This window comes from Brachyistius frenatus, unplaced genomic scaffold (genome assembly GCF_029030835.1).
Source record: "Brachyistius frenatus isolate BFR_SWC_R1_liver_20210118 unplaced genomic scaffold, ASM2903083v1 Contig_66, whole genome shotgun sequence".
NCBI classification, from domain to species: Eukaryota; Metazoa; Chordata; class Actinopteri; family Embiotocidae; genus Brachyistius; species Brachyistius frenatus.
Genome location: NW_027210665.1, coordinates 1,517,552 through 1,540,839, shown reverse-complemented (window position 1 = coordinate 1,540,839; position 23,288 = coordinate 1,517,552). Strand labels below are relative to the sequence as shown.

Genomic DNA, 23,288 nt, shown 5'->3' with positions numbered 1-23,288 from the left:
TTGAATGTGTTAATCATAATTTTCAAAGTTTCAAAGTGCTGCGAGGTCCAGCCAATAAATGTGACTAACGTAACTTACACTACTTTTTAACAGGCACAGGAAGTAACAAAATTCAGTTTCAACTTCATATCTGACACCACACTCTTGACAAAAAAAATAATACTTGCAAAATTAGTCATATGAAATCATCAAAAGCATGTACAAAAGCGTAGGCTATTTTTTTCCCCCTAAGCTTTCCGCTCAAGAGAAATTTTCATCTTATTGAATGAAAGCATGAACTATCCACGAAGACAAACCAAAAAAACACATATGAGAGAATCCAGTTCACATTTGACAAGTGATTATCAGAGTATTGCCTGGTTGTTTCAAAGTGTGTCCATGTGTGTTTCAGCAGGTATTGAGGTAAAGATCCAGCCTGCTGGACCTGTACTGTTCTCGGTTTTCTACTTTGTCCTTCAGTGAAGAGTCGTGCTTTGTAGTCATGGTAACAGTCACTGTCTTTTGGGCCACGGCCCAAGTCCGGTACCTCCTGACAGCAACATTTTAAATCAGTTGGTTCCATGAAGCGTCACCCTGTGCACCTCTCAAACCTCCGTTTACTTGGATTCAGTAGCAGCCGTCCTTCCAGCTGCCGTCCCTCAGCGCGCTGAGAGCAATCAGGCTCTTTGGAGGAGTTAGCAAACTGCGGGCAGAAGGAGACGAGTCGATTATGTATCAAAATAATCAAATAAAAAGATACATCATCCCTCTAAATGAAAAAAAACCAACAACAAATAAACTGATTTTACTTGGTTTTAAAGTTTGACTTTAACTGGAACTCTAACACCTCTCTCAGGCCAATCAGTGTAAATGTAATACAGTTGTGTCTCTATTAATACATGCAAACCATATCCAGTACAGGGCTGTAACTAATGATTACTATCATAATCAATCAATCATTTCATTTCTCATTTCATTAATCCGTTGTGGGTTTTGGTATAACACCAGAAAACAATATAATCATAATTCAATATAATAGAGCACATGGTGACATTATTAAATTCTAGATTATATTTTTAGATTCTTATATTACATTAAACAAATGTAGTATAATATAAGATCAAGAAAAGCAGTGAATTCTCACATTTGACAACCAGAACATTTTTTATGTCTGGCAAATTTACTTGAAAAATGACTTGAATCAGTTATCAGATTAGTTGTTTACTGCGTGGCTCAATTACTTTTCATTTGGTTCAATAATGGTCTAATAACAGTGAATGCAAAATTTAATATAGTTCTTTTTACATTTTTTCACTAGGAAAGCAATAAATCAGCACACTTAACTCTGATATAATATGAAATGTGAGATATTATTGTATTTAATTATACAGCTTTGAACTCCGTTTCAGGACACATCAAGCTTTCATGTTTTAGTTTAGACTGAGAAACGAGTGCTCCACTGTTTTAGCAACGCTCTCCTATGACAATGCTGGACTCACCGTCGACAGTTAAAAAAATTAATGCAGCAAAACCAGCAATGAGATCTCGTAAACCTACTTCTTTCTGTACTTCTTTCTATCTTTATACCGTCAATCACCATATTCACAAACTCTTCACCAAAGGGTGACGTGACATCTCCCACATGTGCAGTAGTACTCCCCACTTGGATGCTGAGATGTAAAATTGGAGTTCTCCTTTAAACTCACTTACTCTGGTGTGTCTGTCATTACCTGCGTGTGGGTTGGGTGAGTTTACTCGCTCGTGGAACTCCACTTGTTCCCACAAACGAGGCTGGGCGGGGAAGGGAACTGCGGGGGACAGCCGCCTGGTTGGCGCCTGCTTTTAGGGCCTGCGGTAGGAAACTGCTGCTGGGCTTGAGGGGCTGAGGCAGTGCGACGCTGCTGGGGATGGAGTGCAGACTGGTAGAGGTGGAGAGGGAGGTGGAGGTGGGACCCTGCTGCACCGTGGGGCTTACGTAGGCTGTGGCTTTTAGTGTGTGTCGTTGGGTGGTCGGGAAGTTCCCGACGCTCTGGACTCTCTGAAGGAGCTGGCCTGGGGAAGGAACTGAATCACGTATAAAAATCAGTCACCATATTGCAATTACCGTGCCTTCATAAAACAGAGCGGCACATTCACTCATGAATAAAAATGTGCTTTGTACAGCTGATTTATTCATAGACATTAACACGAGTGTCTTACTGGAGGACTGGAGTCGTGCGAGCCCATTGGAGGAGTCAAAGCTCTGGCTGCTTCGGAGGGAGGGCATCGCTGGCAGGGAGGAGGGGCCGTGGGAAGGCGGGTTGACAGGGGAAGCCAGGCATGGGATACTGGGAACACTGGGCATGCTGGGAGCTCGGATCAGGTTGGGCATGCTTCTCCGTAGCTTGTCTATGCAACGATATCAACAAACCTGATCAGGTCTTGGAGGTGTCGCGTCATTTGCCAGTTCAAACATTAAAGGAACAGTCTGACATTTTGGGGAAAATCACAAATTGTAAACATTTTTTTTAACAAATTTAACAAACAAGATATATTGTGTTGATTAATGAATTTTGAAGGGTGCTTGTTGGCAGATTTTGTTTTACCTTTGTTCAGAGCCAGGTTAGTAGTTTCGCCTGTTTCCAGTCTTGATGCTAAGCTAACCAGCCAAAAGGTGTATCTTATTACTTATGGTTACAGACATGAGAGCGTTATATGAAGATCTTCTCATTTATCTCTGAGTAAGAAAGCAATTAAATTTATTTCCCAAAATGTTGCACTGTTCCTTTAAACTGAAATAAAAACCGCATAACATGTAAAAGTCCTCAAATCTGTCTGAGACTACAACATCAGTCGGTCATGCAACTGGCAGAGAAGCAATTCCACTTTCAGTCTTAATTAAGACCTTCATCGACACCGCTGAAAAAACCCAACAACTCTGAACCCTTGTAGTTGCACTGCTATTTGATATTCAGTGATCTTACTGCTGCAAGAGGGAAACTAATTCATTTTACACTCACCTGTGCTATTCCTGTATGCTGAGTGTGTGTCTGTGATCAAGCTGGAGGGCCCAGAGTACTGGGAGAGTCCGCTGAGTGAAAACTGAGGGGTGACTGAGGTGCGCCGGCAGTCTCTAATACTGGAGAAGGTGTGAGAGTGGGGCAGGCTGCCCCGCTGCATAGACCCTGTGCGGAAAAGGCGAGGCTGGGGAGGAGGAAGCTGGTCGTACCCCTCGTCCTCCTCATCCTCCTCCTCCAGATCCATCTCGCTGCGCCTGAGGGAGTGCAAGGAGAAGCTGGAGCTGCGACGGCTGGCTGTGGCTGAGGTAGAGGCGTAGTCCTGTCGGAGACCTGCAGGGTGACAGATCACTGCTTTTATCTGTGGAAAACATAAACCTGAACCTCATGTAGTATGAGATACGTTTCCTTCTAGAGCAGCCGCTCATCCATTATTCAGTCACTGAATCGGTAGATGAGACTGATACAGGGACGTTTTTCTGGAATCTCTTGCATAATTTAACAAGATACCTTCACGCTCAAGTTCATCTCTTCAAAGGTCAAACGTTTATCCAAATATACCACATTTTGAGGCCTAATAGAATTATGGATGAAGTTATTTTTAGATGCCAGAAAACTAAAAAGAAGGAGTGACTTCAGTCAAAGACACCATCATGACTTGTTGAAAAATGTATTGACTTTGTATTTCAATGGGAGTCTATGGAGCCGGAGCCTTTATGGAGCCAACCCATAGCAGCCATCGGTGGTTCTTCACTTTCAGGCACTTCCCCTTTGGCTTCATTTTTCAGACCCCGAAGCTACGTCCACTTTTATATACAGTCTATGGTGAGAGCCAGGAATAAAACTACAAACTCGACAATTACTTCTGACATCATCACAGCTGATAATCACAATATAAGCTATCATGACAATGCCTATTTGTATCAGTGTTTGCAGGGGTGATTTAAAATTTAAAAAAAAAAACCTCAACTCACTCTCCTCCTGAAGTCGTGCCATGACCTCCACATCTGTCATGTCCTGCAGTTTGTAGCTCATAGAGATGGAGTCATCCTCTTGTTCGGACACACCCAACTCGCTGTCCAAGGAAGACTGGGGGCTGATTGCTGCATGCCGCCGGCCCACATCTAAAAACACACAGGACAAATAAATATATATATATATATATCTATTTCACTTTGTGTGGCCAAGACAAAAAACAGGGATCACTGAGAAACAGGAACTCAACACACGGAGAAGATATTTCCCTGACAGAAGTGATGGATGGCGACTCACACCTGAAGAAACTGACAGAGCAGAGGAGACATGTTGTCGGTGAGGTCTTACTGTGAAGTGTGGAGTTTGACAGGAAGGTGGGCGCTCTGTCGCTGACGGTGCAGCTGGCCCTGAGAGGCAGAGTCGGCTGGAGGAAAGACGGACCTGATGACGTCAGAGGGGCTGCGAAGGAGAGAAACACAGCAGAAAAGAGAGAGGAGACATCAATCACTGATAACCAGCCTAATATACAAATCCCAACGGTCACTCGCTGGTATTTGTGTTCATATAAAATATGGATGAAGAGGCAGAAGGAGCTTTTCTCTGGTGGAGTTGGGGATGGCTTGTCTCCATCTGTCTGAGGGTATGACCTTATAATCTCTTCCCTGCAATTTGCTGTAATCTGATTGTAAACTGCAAGTAGCAGGTTGTTTAAGAATCTGGGTTAGGTTTATACAGCTAGCTCCAAAAGTATTTTGGAAGCAACAGATGCTTTTGGCTCAGTTTTTGTATTAATTTGGACGTAAAATGGAGCAACAACTATCAGATTTAAGGAAAGAGTTAGTCTTAATTGGAGCAGTAACGGTTTTTATGCCTACACTGTAGATTTTGTCAGGGACAAAATGTGAGCTAATTTACCTTCATTTAAACATGTTATAAACGTTTCTGTTATTTGCTATTTTGTTATGTTGTTAGATTTTGGAAATGAGGGCAGCAGTGTCCTTAAGGTTATAAAAACAGACTTGAGTCCCCGCAGGATAAAACTGAGAGGGGAAAATTAAAAGGCAGCAGTGTTCAGAGGTCAACAGATCTGACTGTGGTTGGGCTGGAAAACGTGAAGGTGTCACTGTGTGAATGTGGAGAAAGGCGCTCGTAAAAAGAGTGAAACGCTCCGTGTTAAATAAAGGCCCAAGAGTTGTGTGAAATAAGCACTAAACCTTTAATGCTCCCATAGAGCAGAAAGAAACAATGCTGGCAGATGTTTCACTGGGTTATTGTATTGTATATAATAGCTATTTGATATATATATAATTAATTTTGCACATTCCTCATAGCCTATTTCAAATGAACTGAAAAATACAGACATGTCCTGAACTGTGACTAGCAAACAAACCAAACGGGTCAAATGTTTTACTTGAACGGTTCCACTCCTTGTGTTTTGTGCTAGTAAGCGCTAGAAGGCCAATGCTACTTATGACAATGGTGTAAAAAAGTGCTGGATAAAACGACTGTATGCGAGTGCTGTGTAACACGTGTTGTTTAAGCTACCAGCAATTATTCCGATACGATGAACCATTCAAAAGACATCATCACCCCAGTGTGTCCCTGAACAGTGCAAGTAGGAGAGAGTTGGGTAGAAAAGAGCAATTGCTTCTCCCCGCAGGATTTAAACAGCCTCTCCATGCAGATTTAGACTCGGCAAAATCCAGGGTAGGGTTGAGCAAACAATATGCAGCCATATGCAGTTGTGGAAGATGCGGGATCAGCATATGAGTAAAGTGCTTTAGCCGCGCTATAGTAGCAGTGCACTAGTTCCCGAACTTTCAAAACAGACACGAAGAGGGATTGTCAAAGAATTGTCCAATTGTTCATACCTCTTACTGCATACAGATGCACATCCGAGGCCACTGAAAGTTATTTAACTAGGACTGATCACTGCATCACTTCAGAGTGGAAGATAAAATACAGCCATGAACCTCTCACCTGTTTTATTGTGTTATTAAATCAAACTGTTTTTGAGATATTTCAGTGAACCAAACATCAGACATTTCAATCCCACACAGCTAGCGTGGCTACAAAGAAGACGATTAAAAATATCACTTTAAACCACTTACAATAACCAACAATTATTATTGTAGTTGTAATTAAATAATCATTTACCAGTTTTCCTATAAATCTTCCATCAGGTTTTATTTAATAGGCTCACTTAGATTCATGCCAAACAGATTAAACACCTCAAGATATGCTATCTACAGACCGTGGTGAATGTGTTTAGGGTGAGTCACCTCAATTAAGCCTCAAAACAGATTAGTTTGTCCTCAGTGATTTGAATGTGGAGCTACATTAGGTAAATACTGTGCTCATTAAAAGTTAGTGACTCCTTTGGGGTTAACAGGAATTGCATGCATATATTGGTGTTACCTGGGGATTCGGTTAGTGCAGCAGGTTTAGTGTAAGGCAGGACGGGACAGCTGAGGGTGGAGAGCCCCTCGATGCAGCTGTACGGTCGGACGGAGGAGACTCCTCGCCACCGCTTGGCTGGAGACACAGATTGTAGCGGAGGAAATGTTAGTCGGATTGCTTCAGCATGTATAACACACATACAGCACATCAATAATGTATTTCAACACACGCTTGGCCAACCGGTAATCTGCCTCTTACAGACCAGTATGGATGTAGTAAATGATTGGGTCGCCGCTCGGGCAGGAGAGGCTGATACAGTAAGACGAGGTTCAGCTTACCAGCGCGGCTTATTGGGCTAAACCACAGCTTTTTTTTGGGATGGATCTTAGGATAAGCAGGGATTGTGCATGTAGGCTACATCCCATTCCCAAAATCAGAATTAGATCCACCATGGACTATTTTGGGGTGTGGAGGTTGCATTTGTACCACATACAATTGAATTTTCCTACAGTATCAATTTAGTGACAGAACACTATTGTAACAACTTCACTTTATTAAAGGGTTATAGGTTGTAATACAAGGCTTTAAAAATGGTTAAAAGAAAATAAATCAAATTTGTTCTCAGTACAGTCAATCACTGATATGGAGAGCTTGACAAACAATTGATTTTGGGTCGCAAGGCCTTTTACTGTCAACTCTAATAATCTTATTACAAACTAATTAAAATCAGGAAAAGTCCTAATGATTGACAATTCGACTAATTAGTTGCAACTAAACTCCTAGAAAAGTGTTCCTCATTAGGTGGCGACATTGTTATTTTTCACTAATTACTGCTGACTAGCAGTGAGTAAATTTGGCCTGGTTACATAATGCGGGTTCAGTGTGGAAACAGCGGGTTTACCCCCACTGATTGGTAGTCAGAGGGGCACACACCTGACAAAGTGGAGCATTTGGCATTCCTGACACAATTAGGCTCAATCTTTACTGGATAAAACTAGCATTCACAGCAAGCAACACAAACAACGGCTACTGGATCTCAGACACAAGGTTGCATTCATGACCCAAAGGAGGAGAGCCAGCCTTCACTGAATGCAGCTTTTAGAGGAAGACGAGGACCTTTAACCGTCCACACACACACACACACACACACACACACACACACACACACACACACACACACACACACACACACACACACACACACACACACACACACACACACACACCAATGAACATCAAAGCAAACACCAACAAACATGCATTATTGAGTGCCAGTGTGGCCACCACACTCCCTCAACATGAAAACATTTGAAATTATTCTGGATTTTAAAACCAAAGCACACACGTTACACACATGCACGTAAAAGTACACGCTTTCTAGAGTCTCTTGCGCAGGCAATCGGAGCGTCGAGTGCTGGGCATATCTGCCTCAAAAACCCAGTTAATGTAAGCATGGTTTCTATGGTAACCATATCCCAATGCAGGCAGGAGAGTAGAAACTGTAAAGCACTAGATCGAAAACTGGGTCCAGTTGCCAATGCCATTCAATAGCACACAAGTTGTATATCACTTATGATGATTGTTTGGATTGTTTCAGTTATGCTATGATGAATACGCTTTGAGAAGTGGTAACCGTGGCATGAAAACATCTTTTTTGGGTCTGCCATGAGTACAGATTATGCAGCGGTTACTCAGAAAACTAAAAATATGATGATGAATGAGTAGAGCAGTTGTGACATGCTGAAATGAGATTAATGCAGTGGATAAAATGCATTGTCTCTCTCATCTGGAACACCATTAGTACAAGCTGAATCCTGTAGACAGGTAACTACAGCAGAACAGTCCAGGCAGACTGAAACCACTTTTGGTTTAATCTCAAGTGTGACTCAGTTGGCACGGAAACGACAGATTTGTTTTCTGCAGATGAGTCAGACCGCTATGTCAGCAACCTGATTAATGTTAGTTAAGTTCTAGTATATTCCAAATATGATCAAAACTAAGGTCTTATATAAATATGTTGCTATATTTATAGAAACCACTCTCATATTTTTAATTTGCATATGAAGCTACCCAGCATATTTCAGTGTTTTGGAAGGCCAATTTTGATATCTTAAGATGGAGCCTGTTTTTATGGTCAGTGTCTCAATCTCTCTGCAAGAAAGCTTATAATTGTATATAAAATGTCAAACTATTCCTTTAATGTTAACAAAATCACTGCCCTGAATTTAAAATGTAAAATATTTTTCACTTGAATTGTGTGTTTTTTTAAAATTTTTTAAAAAGAATTTAAAATCCATGTATACAGAGCCACTGTAGGTGGTGCAATGTAATGATGGTAATTTGACCAGAGTTTCATAATTCTTTCTACTTCATATAGCACTTAAGACAGTATATTGCCAACCAGCAACACAAAATGGGCTCCTCATAATGAAATATCTTTCATTTGCTGAGAAGCAAACCCTTTCAACGGATCTTAAATGCTCTCTGGAGAAACTGACATGTGTAATTGTGAGTCTATCCAACTCTGCTACCACAGAAATAATCACTCACTGTGGGAAAATTGGGTGAGGTCATTTAAAACCCACAAATTTAAAGAGAGCGAGTTAAATGGCGAAATGGTCCGAAACAATTGAAGCTGCGTGCGTAGAAAAGCTCCCACGGTTCCGAAAATCGTGTTGCACGTACGGACATTTTGTGTGCCGCAGCTTAAGATCACATGTTAGCGACCAGATGTGCAGATGAAGGCTGTTAATCTGTGGTCATAGATACACTGTACCTTGGTCCAGTCTGTGACAGAGGGTCATCTTAGCCAGCTCCACCTCGGGCCCCGGGTGGTCCAGTACCTGCCTGCACCACTGGAGAGGGCTGAGGATGCTCTCACCGTGTAACTTGGCTTTGGGGCTCACATACAGCCTGGAACACACAGCACAATCCACGCTTATCCACCTGACACCTTTACAGCACAGCTGCTGTTGTTACTTTACACAGAGGAGTGTTAAAAAAAAAAGCTGGGGGCAGCTGTATTTATATATTTCCAGAACAATCTCTGCCCACAAAAAAACACAAGCTACAGATTTTAAGGCGAGAGTTTTACAGCCACAATATATCTCAACTGAGTTATATTGTTATGGCCACTTCATAACTTTACACCCTAAAAGTACCCACCAATAGCAAATGCAATTTTAAAAAAAAGGAAAACACAAACTGTGGAAGCGGCAGTGTCAAATAAAAAATTTAAGCCATGACAGTTTCATCCTTTGGGGTGATGTATAGGATGGGACTGCTGCAGACAGACACAGAAGGATTTGTAATATTATCTCTTCTGACTGTGGCTGAGCTCTGAAACAATTAACAGATTCAATTTCAACACAAGATAAAGAAACCATTTGTATAATCAATAAACCTTTCTGGTACTTTTTCAAGAAAAATCCCCCAAAATCCTCTACTTTCTGTTTCTAAAATGTTGATGGATTATCTTCTATATTTGTAACATATACTTGAACATTTGTGGGGTAAAAAAAAAAAACATTAACATATATATTTGTAAATTATATGATGGGATTTGTCCTGTTCTCTCACGTTTTACACACCAAATAACAGAACAATTGGTCAAGAAAATGATAAAAAAAAAAAACTACTGAAAATAGTCATTCGTTGCATCCCTACAAAAGAAAAACAGTTCGTCACCCCTGGAAACTGGACTCCCATTTTATTGGCTGCAATCAGCGGGAAGTATCTGACCTCTTAATTCAGAGGGTAGAAGAAGCCATGTCATTCTGAATGTTGTTTAAAGTCACAAGATTATCAATAAATCAATAAACCAAATAAGTGTGTCTATGCTACAATGGAGTGATAGATTTCTGCTGTATATAAGGTGATATATTTCTGGAATATAACAAAATGATGTGTCACCTCTGTGGCCCAAGAACAAGAACCAGTCTAACGGACTCTTTATTCAACAACTAGGCCAAGGTATTACACCGACTTCGGGTCAATTAGTTATGTTAAAGAGAGTAAGGACACATGGATGCAGTGGGTGAACGCTGGATCCCATCAATGCTGCATTCAGCTGTGTGCTACATTTTCCACATCATCACTCCCGATACATAGAGCTGGAGACGGTTCACTAGTCAGCATGTCAGAGTGTGAACTACCTAAGTCAGCAGCTACCGCGCTTCAAAGTAGTTCAGCCTGGGGCTGAACACTACACACAAAGCCGAGCTGTTTGATCACAGGCTGAAGGGGGTCATTGTTTCTAATTTCATCCCAGCTCTGCCTTACTCTGAATAGATGCTGCATGCACAGTGCATTCTGGGATGCCCAAAGCTTGTGTCAAATCTGTTTTTGTTCTTTTCCCTCCTGTTCAAATCGGTTTACCAGAGTAGGCAAGTCCACCAAGAGAGGAGTCAATAATCAATACATGGCAGGGTAGCATTACACATACTGTCTCAAAACTGTGGCTGGCTGACAGTCCTGTGGCCTGTGAAGCATCTATGAGGGTCACACAAACACAAGGGACTCCGATGTTGTCATTGTAAATTCATACACAAATACAGTATGTGGCTGCAATAAAGAGGCAGACATAAACAGAGTGCTAGTTACCAGCTATCAGGCTCGCAGACGGGGAGCACCGTGTTGAGGTCCAAAATCTCAACCTCGTCCAAAACAGTTGTGTCTCCAGCGGCGCCGCTGTCCTCCACGGCGGCGTCAGGAGACGCCGAGCTCGGCTGGAAATATGCGAACGGCTCCTCCGCCGAGCCTCGAGGTGAGGGGACGCACGGATGCGACTGTGTCGGACTCGAAATGTCATATTTACAGGAGAAATTGTCACCCGGACACGTTGTACCTCCGTGCAGACACGACAACGAGGTCTGGAGATGAGGGCCGATGGAGCAATTGTTTACAGCGTTCGCTCTAGTCCGCAATTGTTCGTTTTGCTTCTCCAATTTTCGGACCAATTCCTGCAGCTTCAACACCTCGAGCTCCGCGTTGGTGATTTTATTGTTGCCATTGACGTCTGCCATCATCTGGGGGTTCAACACCTCTGCTTCCATTTGGTAAAAAGCACATTGAGAGGGGCGAAAAAGAAAGCACGGCCTGCCTGCAGAGGGTCCTATTCAATTCAGAGAGGGTGTCCAGATTCCCCCGTTTAAAGCGAGCGCGCGCGCGCGCGCACACACACACACACACACACACACACACTGGTACACACTGATGCTGCTGCTGCTGCTAGGATGACTGCACAGCCTCCTTCTCATTGGTCACCAGCTTGGAGTTCAACTCCCATCACACCACTGCCGAGGAAGTATTTATTATGGGCACGTTCAACACGCAAGCAGTGATGTTGAGGATCTCTTTTACGTTTACACTTTTTACGTGTCTTCTTTTACAGATTTGAATCAAAATCAGTTTGAATCAGTTGTCAATTAAAAAAAAATTTTTTTTTTAGACCAGATCCTCATAAAATAATTTGAAAAGATTAAAAAAGAACCAGTCGGTATAGGTCTAATATCATCTTATATAGACAAATAATGATAGTGAAACATATAGCTGGATGGCTTTTATGAAACTTAGTGTAGAAGTCTTTGTCAGATCCAGAAGGGATGAAGGAAGGATAGCTATCAAAGATTCAGCCTTGGCCCTTGAAGCTCTGAATAACCTTGTAGTGTTCGTGTTGTCTACGCTTTGTTATTGTATTGTTCTTTATCTGTTTTTCTTACTGCACTGTGATATAATTCTGTCTTTTAAGTATTTCAGAACAGGGAGCTGCAGGAAACCAGTTTTAACTGTGAATTTAATTTTGAATTTAACATTTAATTTGGCTTTTAATCATTTACACAAAAACAAATTGAATATTGCAGCCACATCTGGTGCACACAAAGCACGCCTCCCAAATATGGCCCATGTGACTTTTACCATACATATGGCTCATATGTGCCATGGTTGGCCCAGATGAGGCCCAGCATTGTCTGCCATCTGGACCCCAAATAATTACTGTGGGAGCCAGATATAATTAAAGAAATACTGATAAATAAAATGTACTATATAATTGGATAAATAAAAAAAAATCAGTTCATTATATTATAGGCTATCTATTTTTTGTTTTCTGCAATATTGTCAGGAGGAGTTTCAAATAGCGTAATTTTTTCATTTATTCAAGTAGTCAAAATGTTGCCAAAACTTAAATGCATGTACCAACCATTTGTCATTTTTAATTGCAGAATGGCTATGCGCTAACCCTTTAAAAGTTTGGTCAGCCTCATTAAGTGCCTGTAAAATTGAGATTTACAGAATTATAACAGATTACTAAAGTAAAACAGGTTGCAATACACAATTTCCTAAAGCTAGTTGTTGCTAGCTAAATATAAAAAACGTGAGCTGACGTGAGGCTCAGTTTAGGTCTGATGTGCAGATGATGTGCCTATTATGAAATATGGCAGCTTTAATAATGATAAAATGTTGATAAATAATGATGTTAGCTCAAAATGTGAAATTGTATTTCACAATAGCTCAACATATCTGAATTTTTGTTTTGCTTCTAACTGGTTGATTATAGCATCACGGATAATTCCCACTATAAAAAGCTCACCGCATGTTTTTCATGCTCTCTCTGTAGTCATACAAACTCACTCATGAAGGAAAAGCAGTTATGTTTGACATATCAATTGGCTGACCGCTTTTGATTAGAGATTGGAGGAATCTTTTCCAACAGCCAATTTGTTTGGAATTCTGTTGGCATCAGCTAAGACATTTTAGTTTCATCTTATAGTAAATCACTAGTTTAAAAGTATAACGCTGGAGAACGTAGTGAGAGACTACGCACAAACTTATGAAGGAAATGTGCAGCTGTCTACTGTGTTGACAAATTCCCACACACAATGCAGAGGACATGACATGTGATGGCAAATTTTTTTGAGGGAAATTTTTGATCCCATTGAACTGTATCTGTGATCTGTACGGAGATACAACAAAATAAAAGTCTATTTTTGGAGAAAATATTTTGACAATTTGAGAAAATACAAAAGTTGAATTTTCCTCATCTCACTTTTATTGTTTTGAATGGTAAATTCTGACTTTATTGCTGTGATCATCATTCTTTATTCTACATCCACTAAAAGAAATGGAACATTTTTATATTTATATATATATATTTTTTTAGATAAACATACATTTAGACTATTACTTTTATTGCACAAAGAAAAAGCCCCCGGCCCTCAATTCTGCAATATATCCCATTATTTTACACACAAGCATCAAAATCTGATATGTTGCACAGGGGTAGATATCAAGACAGCAATATCATGACAACACAGCCACACTATAACACATTTTACACTGCGTGCACTATGTATGCATGCATGTTATAAAAAAAGTGAAATCCATAATGCAACTGTCATTTGTCAAAACACCGGGATAAAGATCTGTCAGCCTTTTATAATGCAAATACATGAGACCCGTGTTACCCAAAGCCTAATGATAAGCAATAATCCATTTGATGGAGGCTCAGCGTCGCCATTTTTCTGTCGGGGGTGGGAAATGAACAGCACCAGTTAGATTTGATTTGTCATTAAACAACATAAACATACATAGAAACATTTACTCTTTGGAGTTTTACGTGATGAAAAAACTGCAAATATACGCATATATTTCGTCTTTCTTTTTTCTTTTACCTCTGGTGACCTCGAAGCAGTTCTCACAGTGCACTATGCGTTTGTAGACCCACATGCTGTCCCCAGCCTTCAGATTACCCAGAGTACTGTTACATACACCACACTGGGGAAACACAAACAAACACTCACATGAGGAAGGAGATGCATGCTGGGCCCTCCGCTACACAGATGGTGACTGAACATCTGCCAGTGGCTTCATGTAACTAAGTCCATTTATTCAAGTATTGCATTGTATTTCAAAGTTACTTCTACTTCACAATGCTTCTAGAGAAATATTATGTGACTGTGGCTGTAGCACCGTTCACACAATGGATGTCACAGTGGGAGATGTACAGGTGGAAATGTTAAAAATAAATGATGGCTGATTTCAAATTTGCTGCTCTGGTTTAAGTTTGCTGCAACAGAGCTCCACTTTACTTCAGTAATATTTTAAAAACAGGACTTGTTATAGAGCCTTTTAAGGTATTTATTGTTTTATTTAAAAGCATCAAAATACTTCTTCCTGAACCACTGCCTGTTGCTGACAGACAAGGAGAGTTACATCTCAAAATGAATATGCTCACTTTAAAGCAGGAAGCATGGCAGTTGATCTTCATGTCATCCAGGACCATCTTGGCATCACTGGTGAAGGGTTTACGGCAAGAGGTGCACAGGTCTTTCTCAAGCACTGTCCTATATGAGAAAAAGGTTTAGTTAAGTGTTTTTAAGTGCATTAAAAGAACACTGTGAATCTAAGTTTAGATTTGACCTTGAAAACAGGAAGTTTAAAAAACATCTTACATCTACGTTCACGCAAAAAAGGATTCTACAAAAAAAACAACAACTATCAAATATTCCCTTTGGAGATTCACCATGGTTACATGCAGGTATTGCACATAGTAAACATGAGACCTGTGTAAAATCAACATGTTAGCATTGTCACAGGATGTAGCACGCTGACGTTTGTATTTAACTCAAAGCAACACTGTGTACTAATGCAGCTGCACAGAGCTGCTAGTAAAGACGTAGACTTTTAGTGTTTGTAGTTTTATTCTCACGTGACTGTTTCCAAAGTCAAGGAAAACTGTTGTTGCCCTTTTCCTACCTTTCAGGAGATGCGTACGTGCTCTTCGAGGATTTAGAGTAGATTGGATCTCCCAGAACATCATCTGACCTGCTGTGAGAGTGAGAGACAGAGTCTTGTTTTAGGCTCCTATAATGTTTATACACCAAAAACAATCCTTCCCATTGTTGACATGGTTTCATACCTGCTGCTCCTGTACGATGTGCTGCTATAGACAGCGGGACTGGTGACACTGGTGTACTCATAACTATAAAATGAACCAGAGATCACATGCGACATTTAGAAATGTTCTAACTTGTTGTATACTTTGTGTAAGGTTTCAGTTTGCTCTGCTGCTTACCTGGAGTCAGGTCTGGAGTAAGAATAGCTGCTGCGCTCACTGTTGTAGTCGTCGCTGAATGTGCAAACACACAACAGATTAGAGAGACTGCAGCCACATTTGACTTCATCTGTATAATCAGAGATTACAAGAAGTGTTTGTGTGTGAGTGTGAGAGATGTGGACGATGGTCAGATGGTTACCTGGGCTTGGTACTGATGGTGTAGGAGTTGGTGCGGGTGGAGGGAGCTTCATCAGTATACGAGCTGTAGCTGTGTCAAAGATTCAAAGCAATGAGTTTTGTTTATTTTCACTGATATAAACAACTGAAACTTGATTTGGATGTACGTAATATTATCATGATTCAAAATCTCAAACGTCTGAATTAACAGGTCTTGATGTAAAGTCTTATGCTAACTTCAATGTAGTTAAATGAATCGAAATTTGAAGGTAAAGGCCTGAACATAAAAAATGAAGTTCAATCACTGACGAACCTTCCAATCCAACAGTTCTGTGAATAGTTTTTAAAAGTTCAGAGATGTTCTGAGGGTTTTAAGCGTGCATCAGTTTTAAGTTTACCTGGTGATGCTGCGGGTGGAGGTGGGTGATGACACAGTTGGGCTTTCTCCTCTAAATGACCCCCCAAAAAATGTCAGAAGAAACTGGAATAAATACAATGAACATGCACAAAAGATGATCTTTTTCTTTGTGAGGCTTGTACTGCTATAAAACAGTGACATGGTGATTCACTGATGGGCATAATTAAATAGCTGGGTTTTTTTTCATTTTTGATTTTTTTTTATTATATACTGAAACATCTCACCTGACAGTGGAGGACAGACCAGATGTCATGGATTTAGGCAGGAGGGTGTCATACAGGCCATCCTCAGCCCTTTAAAAATAACAATATTACATATATATGGTGATTATGGGTGCAATCCTTATATTTTGTATGGTATATCTATATATATTTTTTAAAATGATTGATTAAAATCTATCTTACGTAGAGGAACTCCTTTTTGTGGTTGTAGTTTTAACACCATCTCTGGAAAAGCAATAAATAAATAAATATCTTTATCTGAGTGTCTGGTATTTATGCTACAGGTATATGCTGTCCTGCAGTAACTCACCCATTAGTGCTGCTCTTCACTGTCACAGTCTCAGTACTGGACACAGTTGTTTTGCTGTAATGAAAATGTTACTTATTACATCATGGTGATGATGGATTGTGATAGTTTAAAATGGCATTTCAAGTCCGCTCAATTCAGCATTAAAAAAAATATGATTTGTCTCATTTATGAGATATTAAAAGGGCATTTTAACTAAAAAATGACATTTTAAGTGCTTCTTAATGTACAGTGCTTGTCAGAAATTCTTCTTCTATGAAGACATATTTTATAATGTTAAATATATAACCAATTATGGGTGCCCACAGGACAGGAGGAGTTATGACTGTTAACAAATACATTACCAAGCACTTATATCTGCTAGCCACTACATTATGGTGTGTTTTAAACAATTTATCAAATGTTTATATCAGTGAAAATGAAGGCTAAATGGGGGGACTTAAAATAATAATTGAAAAAAAAAAGTTGCATTTGATATTAAAATCATCTGCATGCAGTTTTATTAGTAAGTGCGATCATTACCTGTCTGCGAGATCATCTTTGATCAAGTTGGGAATAAGTGTATCAAAGAGTTCATTCTCAGCTCTGCAATAATTTAAGCAGAGGGTAAATCATTTGTTGATCAGTATTGATTGAGATTTGGTAGATCACTGGCAGGTCAATATTAATGTAATCAGCGTTATATCATTCCACACCACTCAAAATTTAAAAAGTGACATTACATTCACGGACAAAAAAAACAACCAGTACTGGTAGGATAAAATGGTTTAAAATGTCACTATTGTATCCGTTCGTTGTTACATGTCTATGACTGTACAGCTCTTTAGCGCACTGCACGAGGCACCAGCCGTTACAAGAGCACGGTGTACACTCGCACACCCTTTCACACACCCACAGAAAGTCTGGGCCTTAAATTAGCCTACATTCAGGAAGGAGATGAAAATGTATTATGCAAGGGCCTCAGGAGAGACGATCCTACTGGTGATGTTACTGTACATGGAGGATTTTCTTGTTAAAGTGGTAGTTTTTAAGGATGGAATTTGATATTTTATTCATTTACTTTTTTGCTGTCACCAAATCAGATGAAAACACCAGAAGCAGCAATGTGTCTCTTCTCTTACTATGGAATTACTTTACTTTTTTTTTTTTTTTAAAGGTTCCTTTATCAGCTCTGCAGGAGTAAACTGTGTATTTTTTGGGGAACTATTTTCACAGGTGAACTAATACACACTTGGTGATCTACTGGGTGTTTGCGGCAGCAGGATCGGGTATGTGGGACTGGTGTCACCCACATTGGTAAGGCTCTCAGTTTTAGACAACAATGGAGCTCTATAGCACAGAGCACAACAGATATTAGGAAGCTAATTTCGTGGTTGGTTTTGGTCTTTTGGTGGCATCGCCATTTATTTTGTTGCCAATTAGAAAAATAAAAGAATGAGCAGATTTATCCAATCACTTTCATCTGACCAATTTGAATGTAATCTCACTAGTGCATTATACCCTCTGTGAGATGAAACTTACTCGGTGTCACTGCTGCTTTTCACTATCACAGTCTCAGTTGTGGACACCCTTGTTTTACTGCAAAGAAGAAAATACATTTTAAGTATATTGATTTACATAATTCACATTCAAAACTTCAGGAATGAATAAATCACCTGTCTGTGGGGGACAAATCCTCTTTGACGGACGAGGGGATGAGTGTGTCGAAAAGTTTGTCCTCCACACTGCAAACAAATATTTTAAACACAGGTTAAATAGTATAGATTTAAATTCTACCGTTAATTTAAAAATCTGAAAATAACTTACTCTTTAGTGGGGGTAACAGTTTTCTCTGTCACTTTAGTGGTCTTGGTCGGTGAGTAGGATGAGTGCAGTGACCTGTGTGAACAGAGAAGTCAATCAGAGATCAAATTAACGCTCCAGCACGTACGGTGTGCTGATATGTTAAACTCTGTGAAGGGATCATATGACTGCAGAGGAGAATTAATTTCAGTTTGTTAGTTTGCATTCGACTCCTTACAATTAGTAGCAGGGGCAGAAGTTAAATATATTACCTGAGTACAATCTTAACTGTCTATTGTATGCATCCTGAAATCTTTAATCAACTTCATTTTAGAGAGAAATAATGCACTTTTTATGCCACTACATTTTTCTGACTGCTATAGTTACTTTTCAGATGAATTATTTCCAAACACCGGATTAGTTTATAAAGCAAAAAGTGTTGTTAAAGATGACATCAGTGGTTCCAAATCCTATTGGTTTGAGACTCTTAAGCCAAAGTAGCAACAACATTTAAGTTCGATGCAAAGCGTTACCTTCAAATGTTACATTAAGTGGACATACAGAAATATTGGCAAAGAAATATTGGCAAATTTTTTTTACTGAAAAGTAAGAAGTACTGAATATACAGAATGTCCCCTGTCAGTGTTATATTGTATGACTGGATCATTATCATTGATGTATTTGTACGTTAACATACACATGTTGTATTTGGTTGAGGTGGAGCTCATTTAAACTTATTTATTGGGTAGTTATCATACTGTATGTTTTATGTAGCCCAATAACTATAAAATACAACGAGTAAGAAGTTTTTCTCGGTGTAAAATGTTTTACTATCACAAATGGGAGTAAAAGGACATAAAATAAAATCAAAATACTCAGGTAAAATACTAATAGAACAAAACTGCAGTTCAGTACTGTGGTAAATAGTGAGTGCTTCTTCCATCACTGATTGGTATACAGTAGTATTTTTACCCTTTGCTTGAAGACTTGACCCGCTCAGTGAATGTCTCGGTCTTGGTGGGAGATTTAATCACAGGAGATCTATTAAAAATAAATCAATAAATTAGCATGGTCATTAAGCATAAAGCAGGTTCATTGTGTGATAATGTGAGACATATGAATGTTGTAGTGTTCTCTACCTAACGCTCTGGCCGGTGGTGACGGTGGTCTCCGTGGTCGTGCCGTCCTTGGTGACTCTGGTGGTTTTGGTGCTGAAGGAGGAGGAATGTAAAATGAATTTACCAGAAGTTTCATTGTAACATTTGTCCTTGTTGGTTTGTTGCAAATGTTTGTTGTGTACCTTGTCTTCGGCTCCTCTGTGACAGTAGTCTTGGTTGTGGTGGTGCTGTGGTCACATGAAAAAACAAAGCAATTATTTGTTATATTTATTGTTCCTTGGATGATTTTTACATTTTGTGTCATGGACTGGAGCAATACATACACGCTGGGAGAATCTGACTTCAGACTTGAATATTTGCTGCAAAAAAAAGGAGATTATTCAGGGGATTTCCAAGAATAAATCAGTAGATATTCTCCCATTAGTTGTGTTATGAAAATGTACCTTTTGGTGTGGGAGTTTGTAGTCTTGCTGGGTGGGAGAGTGCTGCCAAGTAAGATAGATGTGTTATTAAGCAACATGGTGCAGTTGAAGTTACTGAAAGTTGTTGTCTACAGAGGGGAAAAAAAAAAGCTATAGCACTGTTTAAATACTGTACCAACCTGCTCTTCAGCTCATCCTGACTTCCACCAAACCTGCAGTGACAGAAATCACAACTTAAGGTGCCTGTCACAATCTACTTTAAAAATGTTTATCATTTTAAAAATCACAAAAGGATGCCAGTTGGTTTATGGAAATGGTACCTCTTGGAGAGAGCCAGCACAGATGTTGATGGGTTTTTAGGTTTGGTGGTTTTTACATTTTCAGGTTCTGAGCTGTGAGAAAAAGATCAAAGTTAATGTTGCACAAAAGGATTAATTGCCAATATTTCTTTACGTTACCTTCAGTCATCACAGTCGATATTCGTTTTTCATTACTTTGTACTTAATTTGAGGATAATTTAAATGGTTGTTTTACCTTGCAAGAGTTTCATTGGATTTGTATCTGCTCAGCACGGACTTGCCAAAGTTTGGGTCACGGCTGTTGGAGAAAATAAATATAACAATTAATTTATTCATTCATTCATACATTGTAGCAGATATGACTCAACACTTTGACTTGCAAAAGTGTGGGGAGGATTTTTTTTAAAGACAAAGGCAAACTGACACACAAAGTCACACCCAGTGTTTCAACTTTTATGTTTGTATGACTTACTCCACAGGATCATCCTCTTCCTCGTTTCTTCTGATCCAGCTGCCGTCTTTCAGAAGCGATGCCTTCTTCTTGCTGTCTTCAACTGCCAGGCTGGAAGTGCTTCTTGTTTTTGCTACCACGAGACACAGAGAACTTGATCGTCTCTTACTCACATATTCAACACACTTACTTATTTTTATGAGCATGGGAAGGTTTTAATTGGCTATTTTTTGTTCATTTTGTCTTAGAACTCTGACATGTAAACTTACATGGCCCAACTACACACAAGGCAAATATATTTTAAGCATCTTAATGCTTATGTTACATGTACTTGTATTTTTCCTTGAACTTCAATCTTTGACATTTCTTTGTCTAATTCTTAGTTTTGCTCATGCTTTAATCACTATTATTTATTTTACACAGACCTTTACTGCACATCAAGTATATTGTTATTCTTATAATGTCTTATACTTTTTATAAAATACCTTTTCATCTATCTTATTGTTTTTTTCATTAGTTCTTTTATCACTTGTATTTCTCATGAGTATTAGTCTTGAATTGTACTCTTTATATTTTTACTGTGTCATCATCAGTTTGTCCAATCATCTGTTGGGCATTTTGTATTGTACTAATTGACTGAGGGCTAAAAGACTGGTGTGCAATTATAAATTTAAAATAATACATGATGATGAAAAATATGTAAACATATGTGGGATAATATTAGCATTATTAAACTGTGACAAAGTAATGTTTAGGATTTCATCCTTTACATTTTATTACTTGATTTTTCTGGATACTTACAAACTCTGTATGAGCTCATCTTGTAACTTCACCTACAAGGGTGAGAAAAGAAGAAGGTAATGCGTCACATGATGAAAGTACTACACATGAGTCACTAGGTGGCAGTGTAGGCTGAGCCCTTTCATAGATTTACAGCACGTTATCTTTTTGAAGTTTCACCTGAGCTCAATGAACATTCAAACTCAGCTGAAAAATATCAGGACTCTTTTTTTTTTTTTTTTCTATGCATGTTTGTGTAGTGTTATCACCTGGCTGGTTTGTGAACATACCATGTTGATTTTGTCCCAGCAACACATCAACTGAAGGTTTTGTTCAAACCCAGACTCAGCGATTAGGCCAAAAACTGGTTTGTCTTGCTCTGTACCCACATGAGGACACACCCACCCTCCATACCACACCTTCTCCAAACACACCTTTGTCAGCAAAACTGAGGGGCTAAGCTGTAACATGCCATTAGCTATTGATGATAAAAAAAAATTGTGCCCTTTCAACCGTGTGACATCAGAAACCTGAAGGCCAATGTCTACGTCTGAGAGACAGGTTTTAACTGGCAATATTTATCTCATTTTCAGTCTGATGAGAGCTATTAGTCCACAAACTGTGTGTTCAGCTTTGCATTTGTTTTATTTTGGCTTGTTTCTACAAAAGAACTTCTCTACAGACTCACAACAAATTAAGATAATAGAATAATAATTCAAATGTGCTGTGCCATCACACACTGGTTCGGTAATCAGACGACAGTCTATAGTGTATGAGATTGGGTCTGTGGTGTGATCAGTGGTTTGGGTGCCTGGACTGAAAACACATTTCAAGGCAGAAAGTGCTGCTCCAACACACTCAAAATACGCAAATATATACTGTTTACTCTGCACTGTATGCAATCTACACTAGTTAAGGTTCACAGTAAGAAACCGCAAGCCCGTACAAGTAAACCTACAGTGTGTGTATATGTGTTTCATGTCCTTGTTACTAAGGCATCAGGGCATCTGAGGCATGCGCTCACTCATCAGAATAAAGTCTCTAACTGCAGTTATATCATTATTTAGTCCTCAGATACTGTATGTTTTTGGATGTATTTCTTCACCCCCACAGCATCCTAGTGCAAAACATCTTGTCTGAGAAAACTCAGTATATCATACATGATATCATTAACAGTTTTTTTCTGAAGTCTGAACTATCACTACACAGAAATATTCACTGAAACCGACCAATAATTCAGAAAGCGTCTGAGTACGTACCTCCACAGAAGGCTCTCCGACTTGCTGGACAACGTAAACTCTCACTGTAGCTCAGAGGTGAACACCTGTCTGTCACACTGTACTACACAATCACACCCCTGTCACTCCTTGTGCTTTTAACCATAAGGGAGGAGATCCAAGGCCACCCAAAGGTGTGGCCTCGCAGAACAATCGAAGAATACCTTTCCTGTCGCCCTATTCCTCTTGACATTTCTGGCACCATCATCAACTTGTAAACCTCACTAATTGCTTTGCATGAAGATTCGAAAAATGAGGGTGGAGTGCTGAAGGACCTGCAGGTCAACTTAAGTGTTGAGGAAGCAGACCTGCTAACTGGGTGTGGGATTCTGTCGTCATAGCCCTGAAGTTGTAACAGGGATACCATTAAACAGGTGCTTTATTCAGAGTCACAGAAAAAAATTAAATAGAATTATAACAGTCTATAGTATATTTATATTAGTTTTAAATGTATGACAGACTTGACACGTTGATAAGTCCTGCAACATGACTGTGTTATCAATCTCCCATTGGTTTTAAAATATGACTGACAGTGAACTTTGCCCTGTGGAAAGTGCATTCCACAAGCATACTAATAAAAGTACTGTGAGGTGCACTTGTTCCAGCTATATTTCCACTTTCCTTCCAGAAT

At 39.5% G+C, this 23,288-nt stretch overlaps 3 protein-coding genes across 4 annotated transcripts in view; 1 reads left to right on the top strand and 2 right to left on the bottom strand.

Moving 5' to 3' along the window:
* Nucleotides 1-226: 226 nt before the first annotated feature.
* Nucleotides 227-11,556, bottom strand: slain1a (SLAIN motif family, member 1a). Of its 2 annotated transcripts, XM_069706993.1 has the most exons (9): nt 10,953-11,556; nt 9,127-9,263; nt 6,369-6,485; nt 4,299-4,409; nt 3,950-4,099; nt 2,979-3,308; nt 2,179-2,367; nt 1,710-2,043; nt 227-682 (listed from the first exon to the last, which is right to left on the bottom strand). In XM_069706993.1, exons 1-9 carry the CDS (start codon nt 11,402-11,404, stop codon nt 607-609), a joined length of 1,896 nt encoding a protein of 631 aa, XP_069563094.1. In that variant the 5' UTR covers nt 11,405-11,556; the 3' UTR covers nt 227-606. The 2 variants fall into 2 exon arrangements, with proteins under 2 accessions (XP_069563094.1, XP_069563095.1); XM_069706994.1 differs by lacking the exon at nt 6,369-6,485.
* A 1,824-nt stretch (nt 11,557-13,380) lies between these two features.
* Nucleotides 13,381-22,884, bottom strand: scel (sciellin). Its single transcript, XM_069707030.1, has 26 exons — nt 22,640-22,884; nt 21,402-21,433; nt 20,622-20,733; nt 20,385-20,447; nt 20,171-20,242; nt 20,030-20,062; nt 19,872-19,913; nt 19,752-19,787; nt 19,611-19,655; nt 19,450-19,521; nt 19,283-19,351; nt 18,335-18,406; nt 18,184-18,252; nt 18,050-18,106; nt 17,051-17,113; nt 16,532-16,585; nt 16,405-16,446; nt 16,225-16,293; nt 15,981-16,031; nt 15,605-15,673; nt 15,424-15,477; nt 15,268-15,330; nt 15,105-15,176; nt 14,584-14,692; nt 14,021-14,123; nt 13,381-13,870 (listed from the first exon to the last, which is right to left on the bottom strand). Exons 2-26 carry the CDS (start codon nt 21,418-21,420, stop codon nt 13,854-13,856), a joined length of 1,527 nt encoding a protein of 508 aa, XP_069563131.1. The 5' UTR covers nt 21,421-21,433; nt 22,640-22,884; the 3' UTR covers nt 13,381-13,853.
* mycbp2 (MYC binding protein 2) overlaps nt 19,467-23,288 on the top strand; it is a 66,895-nt gene continuing 63,073 nt past the window's right edge. Inside the window, exon 1 of the mRNA XM_069707006.1 lies at nt 19,467-19,476. The gene's annotated coding sequence lies outside the window, so the exon portion shown is untranslated. The remainder of the gene's footprint in view (nt 19,477-23,288) is intronic.

Excerpts from the sequence above, each read along its gene's own strand:
- slain1a (XM_069706993.1), bottom strand. The coding sequence starts at position 11,404 with ATGGAAGCAGAGGTGTTGAACCCCCAGATGATGGCAGACGTCAATGGC. Across the intron at positions 4,410-6,368 it reads TGCACTAACCGAATCCCCAG|CCCCTCTGACGTCATCAGGT; the intron begins GTAACACCAATA and ends TCTCCTTCGCAG. Across the intron at positions 2,368-2,978 it reads AGCATACAGGAATAGCACAG|ACAAGCTACGGAGAAGCATG; the intron begins GTGAGTGTAAAA and ends ATCGTTGCATAG.
- scel (XM_069707030.1), bottom strand. Across the intron at positions 20,063-20,170 it reads GTGCTGGCTCTCTCCAAGAG|GTTTGGTGGAAGTCAGGATG; the intron begins GTACCATTTCCA and ends CTGTCACTGCAG. Across the intron at positions 18,407-19,282 it reads GTCAAGTCTTCAAGCAAAGG|GTCACTGCACTCATCCTACT; the intron begins GTAAAAATACTA and ends CTGTTCACACAG.